At 38.4% G+C, this 20,572-nt stretch overlaps 2 protein-coding genes across 2 annotated transcripts in view; one reads left to right on the top strand and one right to left on the bottom strand.

Moving 5' to 3' along the window:
• Map7d2 (MAP7 domain containing 2) overlaps nt 1-1,873 on the top strand; it is a 126,249-nt gene extending 124,376 nt beyond the window's left edge. Inside the window, exon 16 of the mRNA XM_059249945.1 lies at nt 421-1,873. The gene's annotated coding sequence lies outside the window, so the exon portion shown is untranslated. The remainder of the gene's footprint in view (nt 1-420) is intronic.
• Nucleotides 1,093-19,901, bottom strand: LOC131898761 (sex comb on midleg-like protein 2). Its single transcript, XM_059249947.1, has 7 exons — nt 19,826-19,901; nt 14,509-14,554; nt 12,440-12,508; nt 8,203-8,273; nt 7,224-7,458; nt 5,308-5,396; nt 1,093-1,222 (listed from the first exon to the last, which is right to left on the bottom strand). The coding sequence occupies exons 2-7, from the start codon at nt 14,528-14,530 to the stop codon at nt 1,127-1,129; spliced, it is 582 nt and encodes a 193-aa protein (XP_059105930.1). The 5' UTR covers nt 14,531-14,554; nt 19,826-19,901; the 3' UTR covers nt 1,093-1,126.
• Nucleotides 19,902-20,572: the final 671 nt, after the last annotated feature.

Here is a 20,572-nt window from a genome sequence, read left to right as displayed (position 1 = left end):
ATGTCCTAAAAGAAAAAAACAATCTTGACTGAATCACTTTGCTTATGTATTCTCATGAGATTTAGACTAGTTCCCAAATCCTTCTAAACCAAAGGTGGTTTATTGCCATAGTGCTTGAGACATTAAACACCTTTAGGTTTGGCTTGGAGTATCCCATTCTTCCCTTCCTCATCCTTCCTAAAACGGCACCAGCCCTACTTCCTCAGTGGAGAACTGTTCTTCGCTCAAGGGCAGAAAAATCTTAAAACATCTGCCGATTTTAGAGAAGTCCCATATGAGGAACATTTGACCCTACTCAAAAAATGATTCTGTGGAAACTGCTACTCTTTCTGTTGAGAAATACTGTATTAGCCAAGGAAGAGTGCAAAATACTTGGTTTCTGCCTTGATCTTACCTGGTTTTGTTTTTTAATTGACACAGGTGGTGTTTGGATCACCATGAAGCTGTCGGTGTTAAATCTGAGCTGCTAGCCACCTGAAGAAGCTTCTTTCGCCCTTAACCGCTGGATTCCAAATTACTAGATCAGAGTGTAACTGTATTCCTAGGTAGTTTGGCAAACACTGGCCTCTCTTGGTAGAAACCTTGAGATTTTTGCCTTGTTGGGCTTTAGCAAAGTTTCGTTTTATGGTTCTATTTATGAGCTTCAGCTGCTGCTAAAGCACTTCTTTGTCCTTCTCTAATATAACCTGCGAGATGCTGCCTGGGAACTGCACTTTAGGACACTTGCATTCCCAGAGTTGGAGCACATATACATTAGATATCTCTTCCTATAAAAATCTTCTATTTATCCACATCTAGTTAAACATGTACTCAACCTGGGCTGCTTATATCCTTTTTTTTTTTTTTTTTTTTTTTGGTGGGGGAGAAATCTAGCCATTTTCTCTCCCTCTCAGGTTTCTGTTTATTTTTATTATTAAGCCTCATCACCTGCAGAGCATTATCCCACATTACTTGTTTGGGCATTAAAGAAATGTTTGGTCGAATAAATAGTTAAATAGTGGCAGTTATTTCTTTCCCCCTTATGCATACATGGACAACTGAATCTAGCAAGGACTCTTTCTTGTCACACCTTTAAAATCTCCAAATTGTCACTCCAAACCATTGAATGGCTTTTCAGCAGAATGAATCAAGTCTCCTGCAGGTGGTTGTTTTCGTGGTTTTGATCTTTGTCTCCTGGATCTTGGAAGTTTCTTTTTGTTTGCTCCTTCCTGTGTTTGCTTAACTGTAATAAAAAAAAGTCACAGTGCTTTGAAAGGGGGCCCCAAGTTGGTCCCAGTATGTCACTTTAATAGACTTTAACATTAAAAAGTCTGAACGAGAAAAATGACACTAGAATGTATAACTCCATATATTTTATGCCGTTAATGCCATATTAAAAATTTTCATTTCTTGTGGTGAAATGTAGCTTTACTATTAAAAGGACATTTTCTTTGGAGCTTTTTGTTTTGACTTGTACCTTAAACCTTTTGAAAAGATCCTTAATTTTGAGATTTACAACCAGGAGATATAAACAAATCTCACTAGTGATCTTGTTCTGTACTTTTAAAGCTGGTACAGTTTAAGAATATATTAGTCTCAGAAGCTATGTATGTTTATGTGATATAGTCTAAATAAAATGCATACCTCTAAGAATGTTGTGCCACTGGCCTTGATGAATATCAAAGGAGATATATCTTTTATGACAAGCACACAGATGATAGCATGGTCTGACGTCTAAAAAAATAGCTGGCCATTATTCTTAAAGCTTTATTTTGCTAAGTATCCATTTCATTGAGCTTCATTGTACCTCACAGCACCATTGTAATCATGTGATGCCTCATTTGCATGATGTGTACATTCTGTTTGAGGTTAAATACATTTTCATTGAAGAGTCTGATGGCTTGCTGGTGTTTTGTGTCTGTACACTCAGTAAAGAAACTTGCTGAAACCAATTCACATTTTTAAAACCTGAAACCAGGTAGAGAAAAAAGGCCAATTGATTTCTTCATAGGCGTTCTTTCTCTGTCAAATTCATTAAAAATTCCTCCTCAGTTGTCAGTGCGAAGTGGAGCCAGCGGTGGCTTTAGTGGTGGCCTGTCCCTAGAACATAATGAACTTTGGAAAATGGTTAGGTTGCTGTGCTTTCATACAAGTAATGATGCAAGCACTTGTTAGCTAATTTTGGTGTAATTGAAGAGACTTGGACAGAGCACTTTGGCATTCAGGTGATTGTAATGGGAGTATTGGTTCTTACTTTCAAGGATGTGGAAACCCAGACCTGATTTTTTTGTACTTGTGGTCTGATTTTTCCTGGGGAGATATGAACAAGTGTCTGTTCACCCAAGATAAGCACTGACAATGACAGAAACCCAAGTCTGGCTTGGTGAACCAGTGAGTTTATTGGGGTTCCTTCAGGTGTATGGATGAGGGATTATTTACAGGCACACAGATGAATGAAAGGTAACTGTATCACATAAAAGACTACCCCAGCGTGGTGACGACTCTCAACAACTCAATCCCTGGAGTTTTACAATGTTCTTACAAGTCACTTGCAGACAGCTTAGGCAGCAGCAGACAGCTCTCACCAGCAATTCTTTACTGTTTGTGTAACTTTGAAGGGCCTTGTGAACCTTGTAAGTTTCAGGAGTCTGGTACTTTTTTTTTTGTTTGTTTTTTCGAGACAGGGTTTCTCTGTGTAGCGCCTCTCATGGAACTCACTTGGTAGCCCAGGCTGGCCTCGAACTCACAGAGATCCGCCTGGCTCTGCCTCCCGAGTCTGTTACTTTTGCTTACATCATCACACATATAAGTCTCCTTCCCTTGAGGGAAGGGGTATTTTTAGTCAGAGAAAATGACCATAGGCTTGTTCCTACTCCCTGAATAATGGTACCAACCCAGGGATTAGACTTTGGAACCTTCATGGTGACTTCTCCAGAGCAATCTGAAGCTGAGGGCACAGTCAGCACAGCACTCCCAGGTTCTGTTTACAGAGCCTCTGAGCATAATGACCAGAAAGACCATGCTGGGACACGTAGGAAGCATTAGAAGAAGTCCTGTCTGCACCTTCATGTCAGACTTCCAATCTCCAGAACTGATGTTTAAATAAATTTAGCCATCTACAGTAAAAAATTTTAAAACATTGGAGAAAAAAAATTAGCCGGGCGGTGGTGGCTCACGCCTTTAATCCCAGCACTCGGGAGGCAGAGCCAGGTGGATCTCTGTGAGTTCGAGGCCAGCCTGGACTACCAAGTGAGTTCCAGGAAAGGCGCAAAACTACACAGAGAAACCCTGTCTCGAAAAACAAAACAAAAAAAAATTGAAGATGACTCAAGAAGGGGGAACCTCCTATGCACATGGAATGGTAGTGTTAATAATATGAAAATGGTTATCCTACCAAAAACAATCTATGGATTCAGTGTAATCTCCAATATTTCAAAAACATTTTGTACTGAAACTGAAAAATCAATCTTAAAATTCATATTGAAGCCCAAAATAATACCCTAGAGATAGGCAAAACAATCCTGAACAATGAAAAAAAAAAACACTGGTGGGGGTGTCACTATTGCTGATTTCAAGTTACAGGGTAGAGCCATAGTAGTAAAACCAGCATGGCATCAGGACAAAAGCAGACATAGTGATCAATGGAAGAGCGCTAAAGAGCCAGGTATAATTACACATACTACAACTCCCTGATTTCTGACAGAGATGCCAAAAACATACCCTAGAGAAAAGATAGCTATTTAAACAAATTGTATTGAGAAATCTACCTATATACATATAGAAGAAGAAAATTTGATTCTTCTCTGTGGTGGTATTGTGTTCCCCAAAATATTGTGTGTCCTAATAAACTTATCTAAGTTCAGAGAACAGAAAAGCCACAATATTAAACATAGAGGTTAGGAAGTGGTAGCACACGCCTTTAATCCTAGCATTCCAGAGACAGAAATCCCTCTGGATCTCTGTGAGTTCAAGGCTGCATTGGAAACAGCCAGGCATGGTGACTCACCCCTTTAATCCCAGAAAGCAGCCTTTAATCCCAGGGAGTGGTGGTAGAAAACAGAAAAGTTTATGAGGCGTGAGGACCAGAAACTGGAAGCATTTGGCTGGTTAAGCATTTGGCTGGTTAAGCTTTCAGGCTTTAGAGCAACACAGTTCAGCTGAGAGTCATTGGGTTGAGGACACAGAGGCCTCCAGTCTGAGGAGACAAGACCAGCTGAGGATCCGGCAAGGTGAGATAGCTGTGGCTTGTTCTGTCTCTCTGATCTACCAGCATTGACCCCAATAACTGGCCTCAGGTTTGATTTTATTATAAGAACTTTTAAGACTCATGCTACACTTCTCTCTCAAGCTGCACACAAATCAATGCCAAATGAATCATAAATCTCAATGATAGATCTAAAACTTCTAGAAGAAAAAGTAGGAAATACACTTCAGTATTAGGTAAAGACTTTCTAAATAGGGTTACAGTCATCCAGGAATAAATACAACAATCAGCAATTTTGACTTCATGAAATTTAAAAAGCTTCTGTACTAAAAGGAAACTGTTAATCAGCTGGTCATCGTGCAGAGAATAAATGTTCTTAGTTATGAATGGGATAACCATATCACACCATGTTATCACCACAAGGCTCAGGAATCATTGTAGAAAAGAAAGGCAGGAAGATTCTAAAAGCCAGAGATCAGGGAGAACCAGAGCAAAACAGAATATTTCTGGATGTGACAGGACTAGTAGACTCATGAACTCATAGGAACTATAGTTGCTATAATGAACTGAGTGGTGTCTCTTCTAACACAAATTTCTGTTAAAGTACTACCAATATGAATACATTCGAAAACAGTCCCTTAATCCAATTTGACTGGTGTGGTGTAATAATAAGAGGAAGAGACTCAGTAGGTATGCACACACAGAGAAGAGGCCATAAAAGTACACAAGAAAATGGACAACTATAAATCAGCCTTCAAAGCACCCTAATTCTTGTTCTACCCTCCAAACTGTGGGAAACATTTTTTATTATGTAAGCTACTCCACTTTGTTATAGTGGTCTAACAAACTAACTCAGTATTTGCCAACCTGCAATTAAAAAAAAAAAAACAACTTTTTTCCCATATAGGAAAAGACAACGTATTAAGCAGTCCCATTAAAAAAATTAAAATCATGTTCTAGGGGACAGAAATTTTTTTTTAATTTTTATTTTGCAATACAATTCAATTTTACATATCAGCCACGGATTCCCTTGTTCTCCCCCCTCCCGCCCCCCTCACCTTCCCCCCCAGCCTGCCCCCCATTCCCATCTCCTCCAGGGCAAAGCCTTGTAATGCTTTTCTTACCTTCTTAAAGAACACTGCAGGGGCCAGTTCAGATCCAGTTAGTGTCCGTAGTAAAAACATGGGCCATGATGAAACATTCATTCTGTACCCTGTTTTATAAATTAGATATGAAAAACCTGTGAAACTACGGTAATAGAGAACAAACAGGTTATAGTCACATATCCTCTTCAGAGAATGACTTTCTAAGGACTTGAGTAAAAGGAGATGAATCTTCTTGTAGCTACAGCCATCACTCTGATGTCTGACAACAATGTCAAAGTGGAACCAGAAACTTTCATTTTAGAGAAGCCATTGACTAGGGTTTGTCAACAAACACACTTATGTTGGGGACAGGCCATAATAACAGTTGATACATTTACTAAGATAAGGGTGCAAGTGAATCACTGGCAACACAGCTCTATATAACAGTCAATACATACAAAAATGTTAAGACCGACCAAGTCATCCACAAATAAACTTTTACTGAAATTCCCCAAAACATAACTAGGAAAACAGATGGTGATCGTGGAAATGGATGGAATGGTTGTTACTCAGTGCTTATTGCCAAGCCTGACCACCTGAGTTTGATACCTAGGACCAGCATGGTACAAGGAAGACAAGGGATTTCCCCAAGTTGTACTCTGACTTTCACATGTGTTCTGTGACACATGTGTGTGTACACACTCACACGCACACCAATAAATAAGTGTAAAAGAAAAAGAAGGAAAAATTAAAAAGTACTTTTTGTGTAGTGGCACAGATCTGTAATCTCAATACTTGGGAAGCTGAAGCAAGAGGATCAATAGTTCAAAGCCAACCTGAGCTAAATTACTGAGATCCAGTCTCAAAAAAAAGGGGGGAAAGAAAAGAAAAAAAGAAAAACCAAACCTACCTCTGAGTGGTTTAAAAACCAATGAAAGGGGGCTGCTAGGCAAGCACCTTGCCACTAAGCTTCACTGTGTCCCCTTTAAAATTACTTTAAACTAATCTTTGGTAACAAGAATTGAATACAGCTCTTTGTGAATGCTAAGTATCTGCTCTTATCACTGGGCTGCACCCCAGCCCTTAAACTAAATCATTTTAATTAACAAATCTGTTAAAGGAATTATTCTCAGTATTCTGTATTAGTGGGTCTTGGGAAATATGTCACTAATAAGGAAAATTCATTCTGAGTTTTACATTATTTCTTATTTTAAGCATTGTAAAGAACATGAAAACTAACATTTGAAATTCACTGGGAATGAAGAATGATGACCAAATAAACTAATCACTTATTTTCTACAGATTATGCAGATATTCCTCAGTTCTAAAAAGATTTTCTTCCAAAATATGTCATAACCTTTTCACATTTTAAACACATGGCCCATCGAAACACTACATGTGCTTAAACTTAAACCCTTTGCTAAAATTTCCATTCTCTCATCTTTTTCTATGCCTAACAGTAACTAGGTTCCTCGGTGTCTAATGGTTAGGAATGAAAGAAAGAACTGTCTCAATAACTAAAAAGTACTAATTCTTATACTCCGCTCATAATGTAGAATCCCACAGTCTTCCTATCCTCATCCTCACACTGAAAGTGTTGAGTGGCTCAGTGGAAAGTATCAAGGTGTGTCACTCATATGAAATATTGCAGACTTCTTCTCTAGAAGAGTTTCTGAATTTATATGTATGATATAAGTAAGCTACTTATGGTATTTTAAATTTGAAGATTACTCTAACATTTGTTCAAAATGAGGCCTTTCAGCACACTTGTGTAGTATGTATGCAAGTGACATGGTACTGAGTTCCTCTCTAATCATGTATCCTCTACAGTAACTCCCTGGCCATATACATAGAAGAAGGCCTAAGTGATATTTAAAAGGACATTTCAAGCCACCTCTAGTGAGTAGCTTACTATAGTGTAAGACTATGGTATTTCAAGAACTGTTTATCCTTACCCAGTGGAGGTTGAAGTAAATCTCCTGCCTGTTCACATGTCCCAACAGGCTGTATGTCTGATGAATCAACAAGTCTCCAAAAGTCATTCTTATTGTCACTACCATCCAGTCGTAAACGTAATCTGGCACCAGTAGTTGCAATAACAGAAGCAACACACACTGAACCAATATTGCGAGGGTCACGGGCTTCCAATTTCATACCAACTTGGAATTTATTAGTTGGTGGAGTCTTAGACTATATATAAATAACATTGTGTTAAAATGCATGAACTATAAGAAAAACAGATGGCAAATTATGTTACCAAAATACTTATGAGTTTTTTAGGTAGAGTCACAGCAGATAAATGAGGTCAGTGTTACAAGGCTCAAGTCGAAGTTTCCCTTTTGACTGACATGCAGTATAAAAACGCTGGCTATCACTAGTCTCACTCATCTGCATATCCAAGAAACCCAAATATAGACTATAAAATACATCCTGAAAGACTTTAAAAATTAAGAATCCCATTAAGCTATTCCCCTTGAAATGAGCAAACTAGAAGTCATATCAAAGTCTATGATAAAGTTAAATTCTTCAGCACACATCAAACACCCCTGCACACCTTTAACCTTGATCCCATAGTGCCTCTATTCACCTTGTACTCCAGCAACTCTGTGCCATATCTTGATACTTAAATTATTTTGGATATTTTCTTTCTTCTCGTTCTAACAATCTTATATAGCATCTGTTCCATGAGCTTTCTCAGTCCAGGGTTATCACATTTCTTTATATTTGCTATTTCTGTCTTTCCCTCTACATGGGCAATTTTAAGGGCTTAGTATATCAAACAAAATAACTGCAAACAGGACATTTGGTTTTGAGTGGCACAAACATAATCCCACCTTCTCCTCATACTACCAGAATCCTGAAACTACACAGATACCCTACCACAAGTTAATGCTATACATTACTGTATAAAGTCTCAGGAGAATTTTGGCATACCTGTCTGAAGTATTCTGAAGGTGCACTTACAGAATCAGTCTCTTTCAAATACTTGTCCCAGTCAAAATTATCTGGAAAAAAACATACAAAATAGGCTGGGTTTGGAGTATATAATAAGATTTTTTTCTGAATAAAGTAAGTTTAATCCATATGTAGAAAAAGGAGGAATATGGGAGGGTTTTGAAGGGAGTAAAGGAAAGGGGAAAGTGTTATTACATTATAATCTCAAAAATTAAAAAAAAATGGAAACAATACTTTCTACAAACCAGTTCAAACTTCTCAGTTTACATTCGATTATGTACAGAAATGAAAGCAACTTGCTGATAATGATGGTCCTAATGGAAATTATAATCCATATCCTCTCAATGAACTGTGGACTAAAGCAGAGTGATTTTGAAGGAATGGGCTATGAGTGTGAAATAGAAGTAGAGGCCAAAGTTCAATACTTTACACTGCAAAAAAGTGTGGGCATTAGAAACAACTAGGAAAGTTTTATAGACTAGAAAATCTATGCACATGTATCAAATACACATTTGCTCAACAATTTTGTTGACACTGTATCATCCATTAATGTGAAGGTACTGTTGCTGGAGAATTTCTCTCCAGCTCCCGCCACCAAGTCCCGCCAGTCCCAGAGCCCACTTATAAAATAAACACACAGACTCTTACATTATTTAAACTGCTTGGCCATTAGCTCAGGCCTGTTATTGTCTAGCTCTTACTCTTATATTTAGCCCATTTCTATTAATCTTTACTTTGCCACATGGCTCATGGCTTACTGGTACCTTACATCTTCCTTGTCCTGATGGCGGCTGGCTGTGTCTCTCTCTCCGCCTTCCACTTCCCAGAATTCTTTTCCTTGTCCCGCCTATACTTCCTGCCTAGCCAATGGCCAATCAGTGGTTTATTTACTGACCAATCAGCAACACACTTGACATACAGACCATCCCACAGCACTTCCCCTTTTCTTTTCTTAAAAAGGAAGGTTTTAACTTTAACATAGTAAAATTACATATAACAAAACAATTATCAAGCAAGAATTATAGTTACAATATTAAAGAAGAGATCCTATCTATCTTCTATTTGTAAGTTTAAGGTTTTATATCTAATTTTCAACAACAGAATGTTTTTTTTTATATTCTTGTTAAACACTATAAAAAATTCCTAGGTGACTCTGCATTACCCGTTTCTGATATGCAGTGGTACTTCTTTATCCTCAGCCTCCCTTATGTATGATTTCAATTATCTTGATTCAACTGCAGTCCAAAATATTAACGAGAAAGTTCCAGAGATAATTCATAAGTTTTAAATTGTACAGTTGTTGTAAGTAGTGTGATGAAATCTCATATAGTCACACTCTATCCCACTCAAGAGACTTCTGCCATGAATGCAACCAGCCTGTTAATCACTTAGTAACAACTTTTGTCATCAGACTGCCTGCTAAGGTAACAAACTGTTCAAATATCTTATCTTGCTTTCAACTTAACAATGGCCACAAAGTGCAAGAATACTGATGCTGGTAATTCAGATATGCCAGAGAGAAACCATAAAGGGCTACTCTTTCATTAAATGGAAAGGTGAAAGCTCTCAACAATGAAAGAAAAACAGTATGTTGAGGTTCCAGATATTTATGCTAATAGCTGCCAATCTCTTCTTGTGTCTTATTTATAAATCAAACATTATTATATATTTGTATGTAAAGCATACATTACTATCCAGTTTCAAGCATCTACCAGAAAAGAATCTTGGAATATACTTCCCCCAAGGGAAGGACTATTACATCCATCAAAGGATAGTACAGTTATCTGCACACACAGATTGTCTACCAATCAATTTTCTAGAAAATACAAATAAAAAACCTGACTATAAGTATCTGCAGATTTCTCTAATATAAATATTGACACCATGGCTGACTGCAGTAGGCCAAACCAAAGCTATTAAGCACAAAGATGGGAAAAGATGTACACAACTAGCTGCTCCAAGTCAGAATGAGCCATCCTTTGTATACCATAAAATATAAGTATTTACATATCTTTGCATGTGTGGTACACATGCCATATATAAGATTATAGAATTTTTAATGAAAACTCAGCCAATGATCTAAAACTACAGTATGATCCTGCTTCCAGATGATGTAAAGTGAGTACCACCACAGTGTGGAAAATCATGAAGCAAAGTGTCAAGAACATGCACTTCAGAGGTAGAGCTGCCTGTTTGCACTACGGTTCTACCTCTTATTATATAACCCTGAGCACATCATTTCACTCTCTGCCACAGTTATCTTCTTTACAGTATTTGAAATTAGTATCAATGGTAGTACCACATGTGTTTAGAATTAAATGAAGTGACACACATGAGCACTAAATAGTGTATTGTAAAGATTGATGTTAAAACTGTCCCTAAAGGTGTAAATACTTAGCTTTGTCAGAAGTAAAAACTGAGATCCACAAGTCCACTATTAAATTGTCAAAATATTACCATTGTCTCCTAACAATCAGGAATGCTACAGTTCTAATTGAAGCTCTAATACCACATGATCTAACAGAGCATTAAAAAAGAACAAAGTAGCCGGGCGGTGGTGGCACACGCCTTTTATCCCAGCACTCGGGAGGCAGAGCCAGGCGGATCTCTGTGAGTTCGAGGCCAGCCTGGGCTACAAAGCGAGTTCCAGGAAAGGCACAAAGCTGCACAGAGAAACCCTGTCTCAAAAAACCAAAAAAAAAAAAAAAAAAAAAAAAGAACAAAGTAAAACATGAATTACAAACAACAAAAAGACCAAGATATAGTTAAGGTTATGATACCCCAAAAGGAAAACAATGACTAAAATCTCTTCCCATTTATTCCTCAGAGAGTTAATACTCTTCTTTGAAACAGTATCTGTGAGGTTTTAAATGAAATGAGAAAATATTTAACGTATCTGACTAACACAAAATTTTGTTTGAGATGAAGTCTTGCTACATACATGGTCTAGGCTGACCTCAAACTCAATCTTCCTACCTGAGTCTCTCAAGTATGGGAAGTACAGATATGTTCAACAAACCCTTAGCAACACAGTTTAAATACTCTATCTTCACTTGTATCGGACATGGCTATATTCTGTTACCAATTCCTATCCAGTAGTGTTCTATTAGCGTTATTATTTTCTATCATATTGTTAGCCAATGACAATTGGTATATACCAAAGAGAGACTTACTTTGCCTTAACAAAATTGTTCTTGGCTTCTCATGTGATAATCACTACCATTAACACAATAAAAACACACATGGATCCAAAATTTATTAGTTTAGATTTAACACACCTAACACCTACATTAACACCACAGACAGTTGGAATGCCTAACCAGCAACCAAAAGTCAACATGAAGTTTTTTTCTCTTCAAAAGATGGGTGCAAATGCATGACGGTGTGATCTGACTACTGAACACACACACACATCCATGGAGTCCTTCTTCATATTAGCCTTTACTCCATTCTAATTTATACATTAGGTCTAATACATTCTGGCACATGGAATATAATTTTTATCAACCTCTTTGATTTTCTCTGTAGTGAATCAGAATTATAATGTCTTTTACTAGTCAGTGCCAGGCTTGGGTTCATATGCTATGTGAAGACAATGAGCAGAAAATATCTTAGATGAAGTCTCTCAGTTTAATAAACAGCATACATTACTTTATAGCATTTATTACAACTATAATTAGGTATTTACTATCTACCAGCCCACTTAAGATCAGAGAAAGCAGGAATCATATCTGTCCTGTTTGGTACTAGATTATTACATGAGCCATTAATATGTGTCGAGCATTATCCTAAGTACTACAGATGCATCAGCTAAAACAAAACAAAACAAAACCTTTACCTTGAACAATCCCTCACTGACTACTAAAATGAAATGCCAGGGTCTATATCCTGAAAGTATATTCATGTAATTGCCTAATTGATTAAGTAATCACATTTTAAAATAAAATGTCTGATAATTTTGAATGAAACATTTCTATCATTAAAAATTGGACAAATTTGCACTTAAATATACAGTTGTAATTTCACGCAATCTTTATCAATTCATCTTTAAATAAAATTAAAGTTAAAATGTCACAGTAAATTGTTTGCCCTTTCAATGACTAAGATTTTACAGTATTGGAAGTTAATATGTACATACTATACCAGAAGCTACATGAGTTCATTATAACACTGAAGGAGGAAGAAAATTGATGTATTAAATTACTTAAAAACCTACTGCTTTGCGCAGAAGATGTACTTGAATGAGTAGTTTTCTCTTGATTGTCATTCTTGGCATCCATTGATTCTAACCAAAAGGAAAGAAAATAACATTGGAATAGTCTTAAAGAGCACTTCAAAAATTATAAAATTAATTTAATTTTTAAATGGGAACCTATTTAAATTTTATGATTATCTTCATTTTCTATGTGTCCTAACAATTTCTAGTGTATTCTACACTTTATAATTTACTTGGGCATTTTCTTTACTGTATTTTTTCACTACTAAAATGAGAGCTTCATAAAAGCAGGTATTTAAGTCTGTCTGTCTTGCTCAGTAATATATGCTTACAACATAGACCAGGATCTGGGATACAGAATGCTCTCAAGTATTTGTTAAATGAATGTGCCAACAATCTAAATGAACTTTTGGTGAATCCTTAAACTGCTTAAAATAATTTCCTAGAAATAGAGTGATGTTTTCAAGCGTTTAAAACATCACATGCCAGCTAGAATAGAGTACAATATACTTCAATGAAATACTCAGGTTTTTCTCTGTGATAAACTAAATATTTCAACGAGTACTCAAAATCCTTGAGATGTCACCAAATCTAAAATACATCACTTCACTCAGACAAATTAGAGTATATATAAAAGAAATATAAAATATAATGCTAAAAATTATCCTAAGTTCTTAATATCATCAAATAATCAACAGTATCACTGTTTTTCAAACTGCCTTCATTATCTTAAGTATGAATGCTTGAATCTCAGGACTTATCGAGTTCCCATATTGACATGTCTTTCAGGTTTTGATTAAGAAATTCTTCAAGGTATATGAATACTTTAGAGAAATATATAGCCATCTTCTGTTCAAATTACCTGAAAAAATCACACACTTACAAAACTTACTAAATAGTTCTATGGTAAGAACGTCTACAACAAAAATCTAATGGCATGGGTCTTGTTCTAGGGAAACCAATAATCTATTTATAAATACTATACCAAGATCAACAAACAAATAAACTAAACAAAATTAAAGGAGAGCATTCATCACTAAACATATAATCAGAAGAAAAGCAATAAGATATACAAGACTTGAACAAGGAGCAAGAGGGCAAATGTGTGAAGAATGTATTAGCAAATAAAATGCAACAGAATATCAACAGGTGTGGCATATTTAATAAGCATAGTCAATAAGCAGATTTCTACCTACAGAAATAAAGGATTTCTATTCTATTTCTATTCTTACCTTGGCTTTGTAAAAAGAGTATTTTAAGACCAGTTCTGTTGCTTCTAAGACTTTTAGTTTTATTTACAAAACTAGGGTGGAAGATTCTAAGCAGCTATCTCTAGTGTCAAAAAACAAAAACAAAAACAAAACACAAAACAAACAATAAAAAACAAACCTAAAACTAAAAACATTCTTTTGGAGGCTAGAGCGACGGCTCAGCTGATAAGAGCACTTACTACTCATGCAGATGACCCAAGTTTGTTCCTAGTACTCACTTTAGGTGGCTGACAATTGCCTGAAACTACAACTCTAGGGGATCTGATGCCCTCTTCTGTCTTCCATGGGCTGCTTCACTCACATGCACATACCCACAGACATACACATACACATGTAATTAAAAATAAAAACAATTTTAAAAAAAAGACTTCATTTGAACCCCCTAAGGGACAACAGAATAAGTAAGGGCAATAAAAATGACTTCAAGAAACAAATATAAGAATTCCAAGTGTGTAGCAAAGAGTTTATTGAGATTAGGAGCCATTTAGTCCCTCCATAACTTGATGATTATCTTCTATATAAAGAAGCTTCTAAGAATGCTGTACTCTAATCAGTTGTCAATATGTCTAAAGTGAAATCTAAGAAAAGATTTCTTCTTTCAAATATGCAAAAGAAAATAATCCTAGGAGGAAAATACTAGAAACAGACAGTATTCGATAGGAAAAGGGTATAACTCAGCAGGTAGTTCTTTAATGTTATTTGTTAAAACATTTTAAAGACTTTATTTCACAAGTTTAGTATATAGTAAGATACTTGTTACAAACAACTAAAAATTATCTTTAGATAAGCAAATCTCACCTTCATTCACTGTTTGTCCCATGGTATTCTCTTCTCCTTTACTTTGCTACAAAGGAAAACAATTAATGTCTTATTTTAAGTACCATAAATTTCTGAGAAGTAATAGTAGCAAAAATGAGTTTCAGAGTCAGATCACTTCAATAAAATGATAAGGTAGCTGTTAGCTAGAAAAGAGTGTATGAGTAATAATTGCTAATGGAACATGGGTAGGTATAGGGCTTCATTTTAGGGTACCAAAAATGAAAGGGTAAATCAGAGATGATGGTAAGTTAGCAATTACTGACTTTCGATTTAAGGCCATACCAGAGCCCACGTAATGTTGGTGGGAAGTAGAAAAATCATGAACGCAATGAAGATTCCATGAATCAAATCTCCTAACAAAGAATTACTTGTTAAGAGCCAAGTAAATACTGTGGTACAGGCCTATAATCTCAGCACTCTGGAAGCTGAGGCAGGAGGATCTTACATTTAAAGTCACCCTGGATTACATAGTGATATTCTGTCTCAAAATTCAAATAAATTAATTTTAGAGGCACATTGCTTGTTATGAGGCCTGATAGATTTAAACCACTATTAATTAGTTTGATTTTTTTTCCTGCATGTCCTCAACATGTCCCATAGTCTAAAAAACAAATATATTTATTAGACTGTTCTTCTACCAGAAGAGCTCAATCAAGGCCAAAATTGAAATATTAATAAAATACAGAATAAGCATTATAAAAAATATCAGGTGCATAAAAAATCTCAATACAGAATGCCAACGCTATATGCCTGTTGTTACGATGTGATGGTGTATAGACTGAATATCATTTGGTAATTAAGGGAACATACTTATGAAGTCACCCACAAAGACTTCTGTATCTCTAACCCAAGAGATTTATTTGCATTTAAAGCCTCAACTCCCACAACTTTGCTTCTTCTGAAAGTTTTCTCTCACCAATACCAATACTTCTCTCAATACTTAGCTGTGCATCTATTCTTTCACTCAGTGGTCAATAATAGACTACACACCTAATTTCCCTTCCCCTTGATACTCACTGGTTTATACTTTCATTCACTTCTACCTCGTGTAGTAACATAGCTGTTCAAATTGTTTTGTCATTGGTGTACTTTTCTACCACAATAATACATAATGTCAGATATAATCTAGGCTGTTTTTCTCCCAAATCACCCTCCTGTTTCAACTGGCTATGCAATTAAGAAAAAATTTAGAGCTTTCTGCCGTGGGCTAATGCTCTTGTACACTGTAATGATTTGTTACTCCTATTGGTTTAATAAAATGCTGATTGGCCAGTAGCCAAGCAGGAAGTATAGGCAGGGAGACCAGACTAGGAGAATTCTGGGAAGAGGAAAGGAGAGACGGGGTCACCAGCCAGATGCAGAGGAAATATGATGAGAATGCTGGACTGAGAAAAGGTACCAAGCCACGTGGCTAAACATGGACAAGAATTATGGGTTAATTTAAGCGTTAAGAGCTAGTTAGTTATAAGCCTGAGCAATAGGCCAAACAGCTTGTAATTAATATAAGCCTCTGTGTGTTTATTTGGGACTGAATGGCTGCAGGACCAGGCAGGACAGAAACTTCTGTCTACACCTTTCTATGGGTTAACACTAAGATCCTCCACAATTTCAAAACCAGCAGACATATATCACTCAAACACACCCTACACACTAACCGAAAAAGATTGTTTCAATGACTCCTCATCTTGTTTTGACTACACAGAATACCCTTTTCTCATTTTCTGCTTTTTGAAATACTACCAGTGTTTTGAGACCATCAATAAATACAGCCTATTTTCTGAAAGCTTTCATGTTTCTTTATTCAATACAAGTATCTGATACCAGATTTGATTAATTTATTTACTTAACAAATATTGATATAATTCCTATGATGTACTTGGTACAATGTGGATAGAAGATACACACTCTGAAGCAGCAGTGGAGAACATGCCTATAATCCCAGCACTTAGGAGGCTCAAACAGGAGAATCATGAAGTTGAAGCCAGCTTTGCTAACTAGCAAGACCTGTAACTGAAGGAAGGAAAGAATGGCAGGAAGGATACACAGTTTACTACATAGAAGCTGGGAAATTGGGGCTAGAGAGATGGTTCAGTGGTTAAGAGCTCTGTCAGTGGACTGGAGTTCAGTTCCCAGAAAACACGTTTGTCAGGGTCCAAACATGAACCATGGAAAAGTACTAGCTAGGCTAGAGAACAAGCCACAGGCCCTAAACCAGATGCCCTCAAAGATAAAGAACATTCCTCAGGTCAGGTAGCATAGCAACAGAACAAAAGGCCCTGACCAGTGACCTTATCACCTAGTACAACATCCTGCAGCCTCAGGACTTGCACGTCCTCCTCAACTTCACCCCTTCCCTCCTTCCTGCTCTTCCTCCTTCCTTTTGTGTTTCCCCATCCCTTTCATTCTCTCCCGCAGGTGGGTCGCCTCTGTTGACAGCCCGCTGGCCAGGGCACATGTTCATGAGTTCACAGATGCTGTAACTACAGTTCCAGGGGATCCTGAAGCCATCTTCTGAATGCCAAGAGCATAAGACAGACAAGAGCACAAACACAAATCATGGTAATAGACAGATCTGACACAGACCAGACCAGACCAGTCCAGACCGGATCAGACCGGATCAGACCGGATGGGAAGTGCTGTGTTTTAACAGTCCTGTAGCAAAAGGCCAATACACAAAGTGGGGAGTCACAGAACATGAAGAAATATTGACATGTCAAAATTCCAGAAATATCTGGAGAGTTGTTGGAATAATATACAAAGATTGGTAAGAAAGAGAGCCTACATCAACTAGTCTACTCATCAACTTGGAAGACAGAATTCACACATAACAATGAGAATACATAAACAGAACCAATTAAAACAAATTATTAGTAGAAGATACAAAGCTGACCAGCAATTGCTGTGCATGTAATTGAGCAACATTTGTTGGTTCGAGTAAGTAATTCACTGAAATGCTGGGATTGTTATTTTAGCAGAACTTACTATGCAAACGCTTTATACTAAGCATACTTGGTATTCTATAACAGGTTTGTGTCCTCATGAAAGACAAAGAAATTAATGAGAAAAGCCAATAATCTTCCATTTCAATAATATTCTGTATATACACACATATGCACTGTTCATACCCACAGTAAGACCTATGTTGCCACATGCAAACTGTTTTTGTTGACAAGGTCTCATGTAGTCCAGGCTTGCCTCAAACTTGCTATGTAGCTGAGAATGACCACCAACTTCTCACAAATGCAGGGATCACAGGGACGGACCATCATGCTCAGAACCATGTGCAAATTGTTTATCCGCTTTCTCCATGGAAATAGACAGAAAATAGAGCCAAGAGCCATCTGCTTGTCTTGACAAAGGTCACCTGTTGGGATCAGAATGGCTCTGACCCCTCTAAGATTGCCCCCACCACCCCTGTTTTGAGTGTGCTGAGGTCAAGCTGTTCTGTGGATGTTTTGTTGTTTGGTATATCTCGTGGTTTGTCAGCTGTGGCTTCCTGGGGCATGCTGACCATTCTTTGCCCCTGGGTGCTTGATAAACAATTTTGTTTGTTCCTCCTGAAAGGGTATATAAGATGGGGAAGAAAGAATAAAGCGAGTCCTGATGCTTGCAACTTGACTGGTGGGTGCTGTGTGCATCCCGACTTCCCTCGCCAGGTTTTGGGCCCAATTGCTGTGCAGGCACGGCAGTCACCTTTTCAGGGATGAGTCTAAAAATGATATACACAGACAGAGAGACATATATACACATCATACTCCATCATGGAAGGAATTCAGGACAGGAACTCAAACAGGGCAGGAACCTGGAGGCAGGAGCTGATGCAGAGGCCACTGAGGAGTGCTGCTTACTGGCTTGCTCCACTTGGTTTGCTCAGCCTGCTTTCTTTCTTTTTTTTCTTCAGATAACAGATTTTATTTGGTAAATAAAAACTTATTTAAACATTTAATTAAGGTGGCGGCTTACAGTTTCAGAGATGTAGTCCATTATCATCATGGTGGGGAGCATGGGGGTGTGCAGGCAGACATGGTGCTGGAGAGGTAGCTGAGATTTCTACATCTTGTGCAGGGAACAGAAATTGGCCTGAGACCACTGGGTGGTATCTTGAGCATATATGAGACCTCAAAGCCTGCCTCCACAGTGACACATTTCCTCCAACAAGGCCATATCTACTCTAACAAAGCCATATCTCCTAATAGATCCACTCCCTTGGGGGGCATTACCTTTCTTTCTCTTTTTGCATGTTATTTTTTAATTTTTTATATTTTAATTTTTAAAATATTTTTTAATTAAGAAATTTTCTACTCACCCTACATACCACCCACAGATCCCACCTCCTCCCTCCTCCCACCCCCCAGCCCTCCCTCCCAAGCCACCTCCCCCATCCCCACATCCTCCAAATCAAGGTCTCCCATGGGGAGTCAGCAGAGCCCAGCACACTGAGCCAAGGCAGGTCCAAGCCCCTTCCCGCCACACCAATCAGCCTGCTTTCTTATAGAACCTAGGACTACCAGCTCAGGAATAGCATCACCCACAATAAGCTGGGCCCTCCCCTATAGATCACCAATTAAGAAAATGCTCTATTTACACTGCAGCCGAAGGCTGTGTCTGGGTCTGTGGCCCTACAACAGTTGGGTTCTGTGATGATATCCATGGCTTGAGTTACCACCAAAAGCCTTGTAGCTGCCTGGGGTTTGGGCTGCCACCTGAGGCCACATTGGTGTCCAAGGGCCACACTGTCTTTGCTGTCTTTGGGGGCCTGCTCATCTGAGTGGCCTGCACTGACACCCAGGGCCATGGTGACATCTGGACTGGGCTGGAGCTGTGGCTGAGGGGCATGTCTGGGTCTGTGATTCTACTGCAGCCAGGTTCTGTTGTGTTGATGTCTGTGACCAGTGTTACCACTGGGGCCATAGGAGAGCTGGCCCTGCTGGCCTGGTCACCAGGGAGCTGGTTCTACCCCTCCCTAGCCACCTCAGCAGGAGAGCTGCCCCCCTCCCAGGAGAACTGGCCCCAGTGGAGTAGGTGCAGGAGAGCTAGCCCTGACCCTTGATGGCCCCAGGAGAACTGTCCTCCTTCTTGCCAGCTGCCACTACTGGAAGGCTGGCCATGCACTCAGGAGAGCTGACCCCACCCCTCATTATGTGCTCAGAAGAGCTGGCCCAGTGGTATGGGCATAGGAGAGCTGGCCAAGACCCTTGCCTGAGGGGGGCAGTCCCAGAGGAGGTCCAGATTGAACAACTCAGCTACCACCCAGGCCCACATCCAGGGTTTTGACTTGGCCTACCCTAACATCTACCTCATCTATGGCCGGCTGGAGCACATGAAGGGACAGTTCTGTTCAACCATAGCCACAGGATCTCCATGGCAACAGCAGAATATCCCAGAGAAGTTTCAGTGATGGTCCAGTATTGATGATGTGCCAGAAGCCAAGGCCTTGAACTAGATCAACAACTCATTGCAATGAACATTCGCAAGTAAAGCTATTTGAGCAAAAGGGTGTGCTGCGTGACACACATCAAAGGCCACCATAACAAATGAATATGTGATGGAGAGGCAGGAAAGACAGAGGGGTGAAGAGTTATTTTTTTTCCGTTTTTAATTTTCTTTTGGGTTGGGGGGCTACAAGGGTAGAGGGCAGACAAGGGACGACTGGAAAATGAGTGGGATTGGGGTTCGTGATGTGAAATTCCCAAAGAATCAATAAAAAATTATGTTAATATAAGAAAGAGGAGAGAGCCGGATGGTGGTGGCCCACGCCTTTAATCTCAGCACTGGGGAGGCAGAAGCAGGTGGATCTCTGTGACTTTGAGGCCAGCCTGGGCTACAGAGTGAGATCCAGGACAGTCAGGGCTATGTAGAGAAACCCTGTCTCGAAAAACAACAACAATAAAAACAAAACAACAAAAAAAGGAGAGCAGAGAGGGGCTGGCATTTGTTGGTACCATTAACCTATTTGGAAAGTTCAGAAGTTGCTGTTTTCCAAGTAAAAGCTTCATTTGAGGCTATGGGAAATGGTTAAAAGTTAGGTGACTGGTTAGAAATT

This window comes from Peromyscus eremicus, chromosome X (assembly GCF_949786415.1).
Source record: "Peromyscus eremicus chromosome X, PerEre_H2_v1, whole genome shotgun sequence".
Classification (NCBI taxonomy): domain Eukaryota; kingdom Metazoa; phylum Chordata; class Mammalia; order Rodentia; family Cricetidae; genus Peromyscus; species Peromyscus eremicus.
The sequence above is the reverse complement of the archived record's forward strand: the minus strand, read 5'-3'. Positions and strand labels throughout refer to the sequence as shown.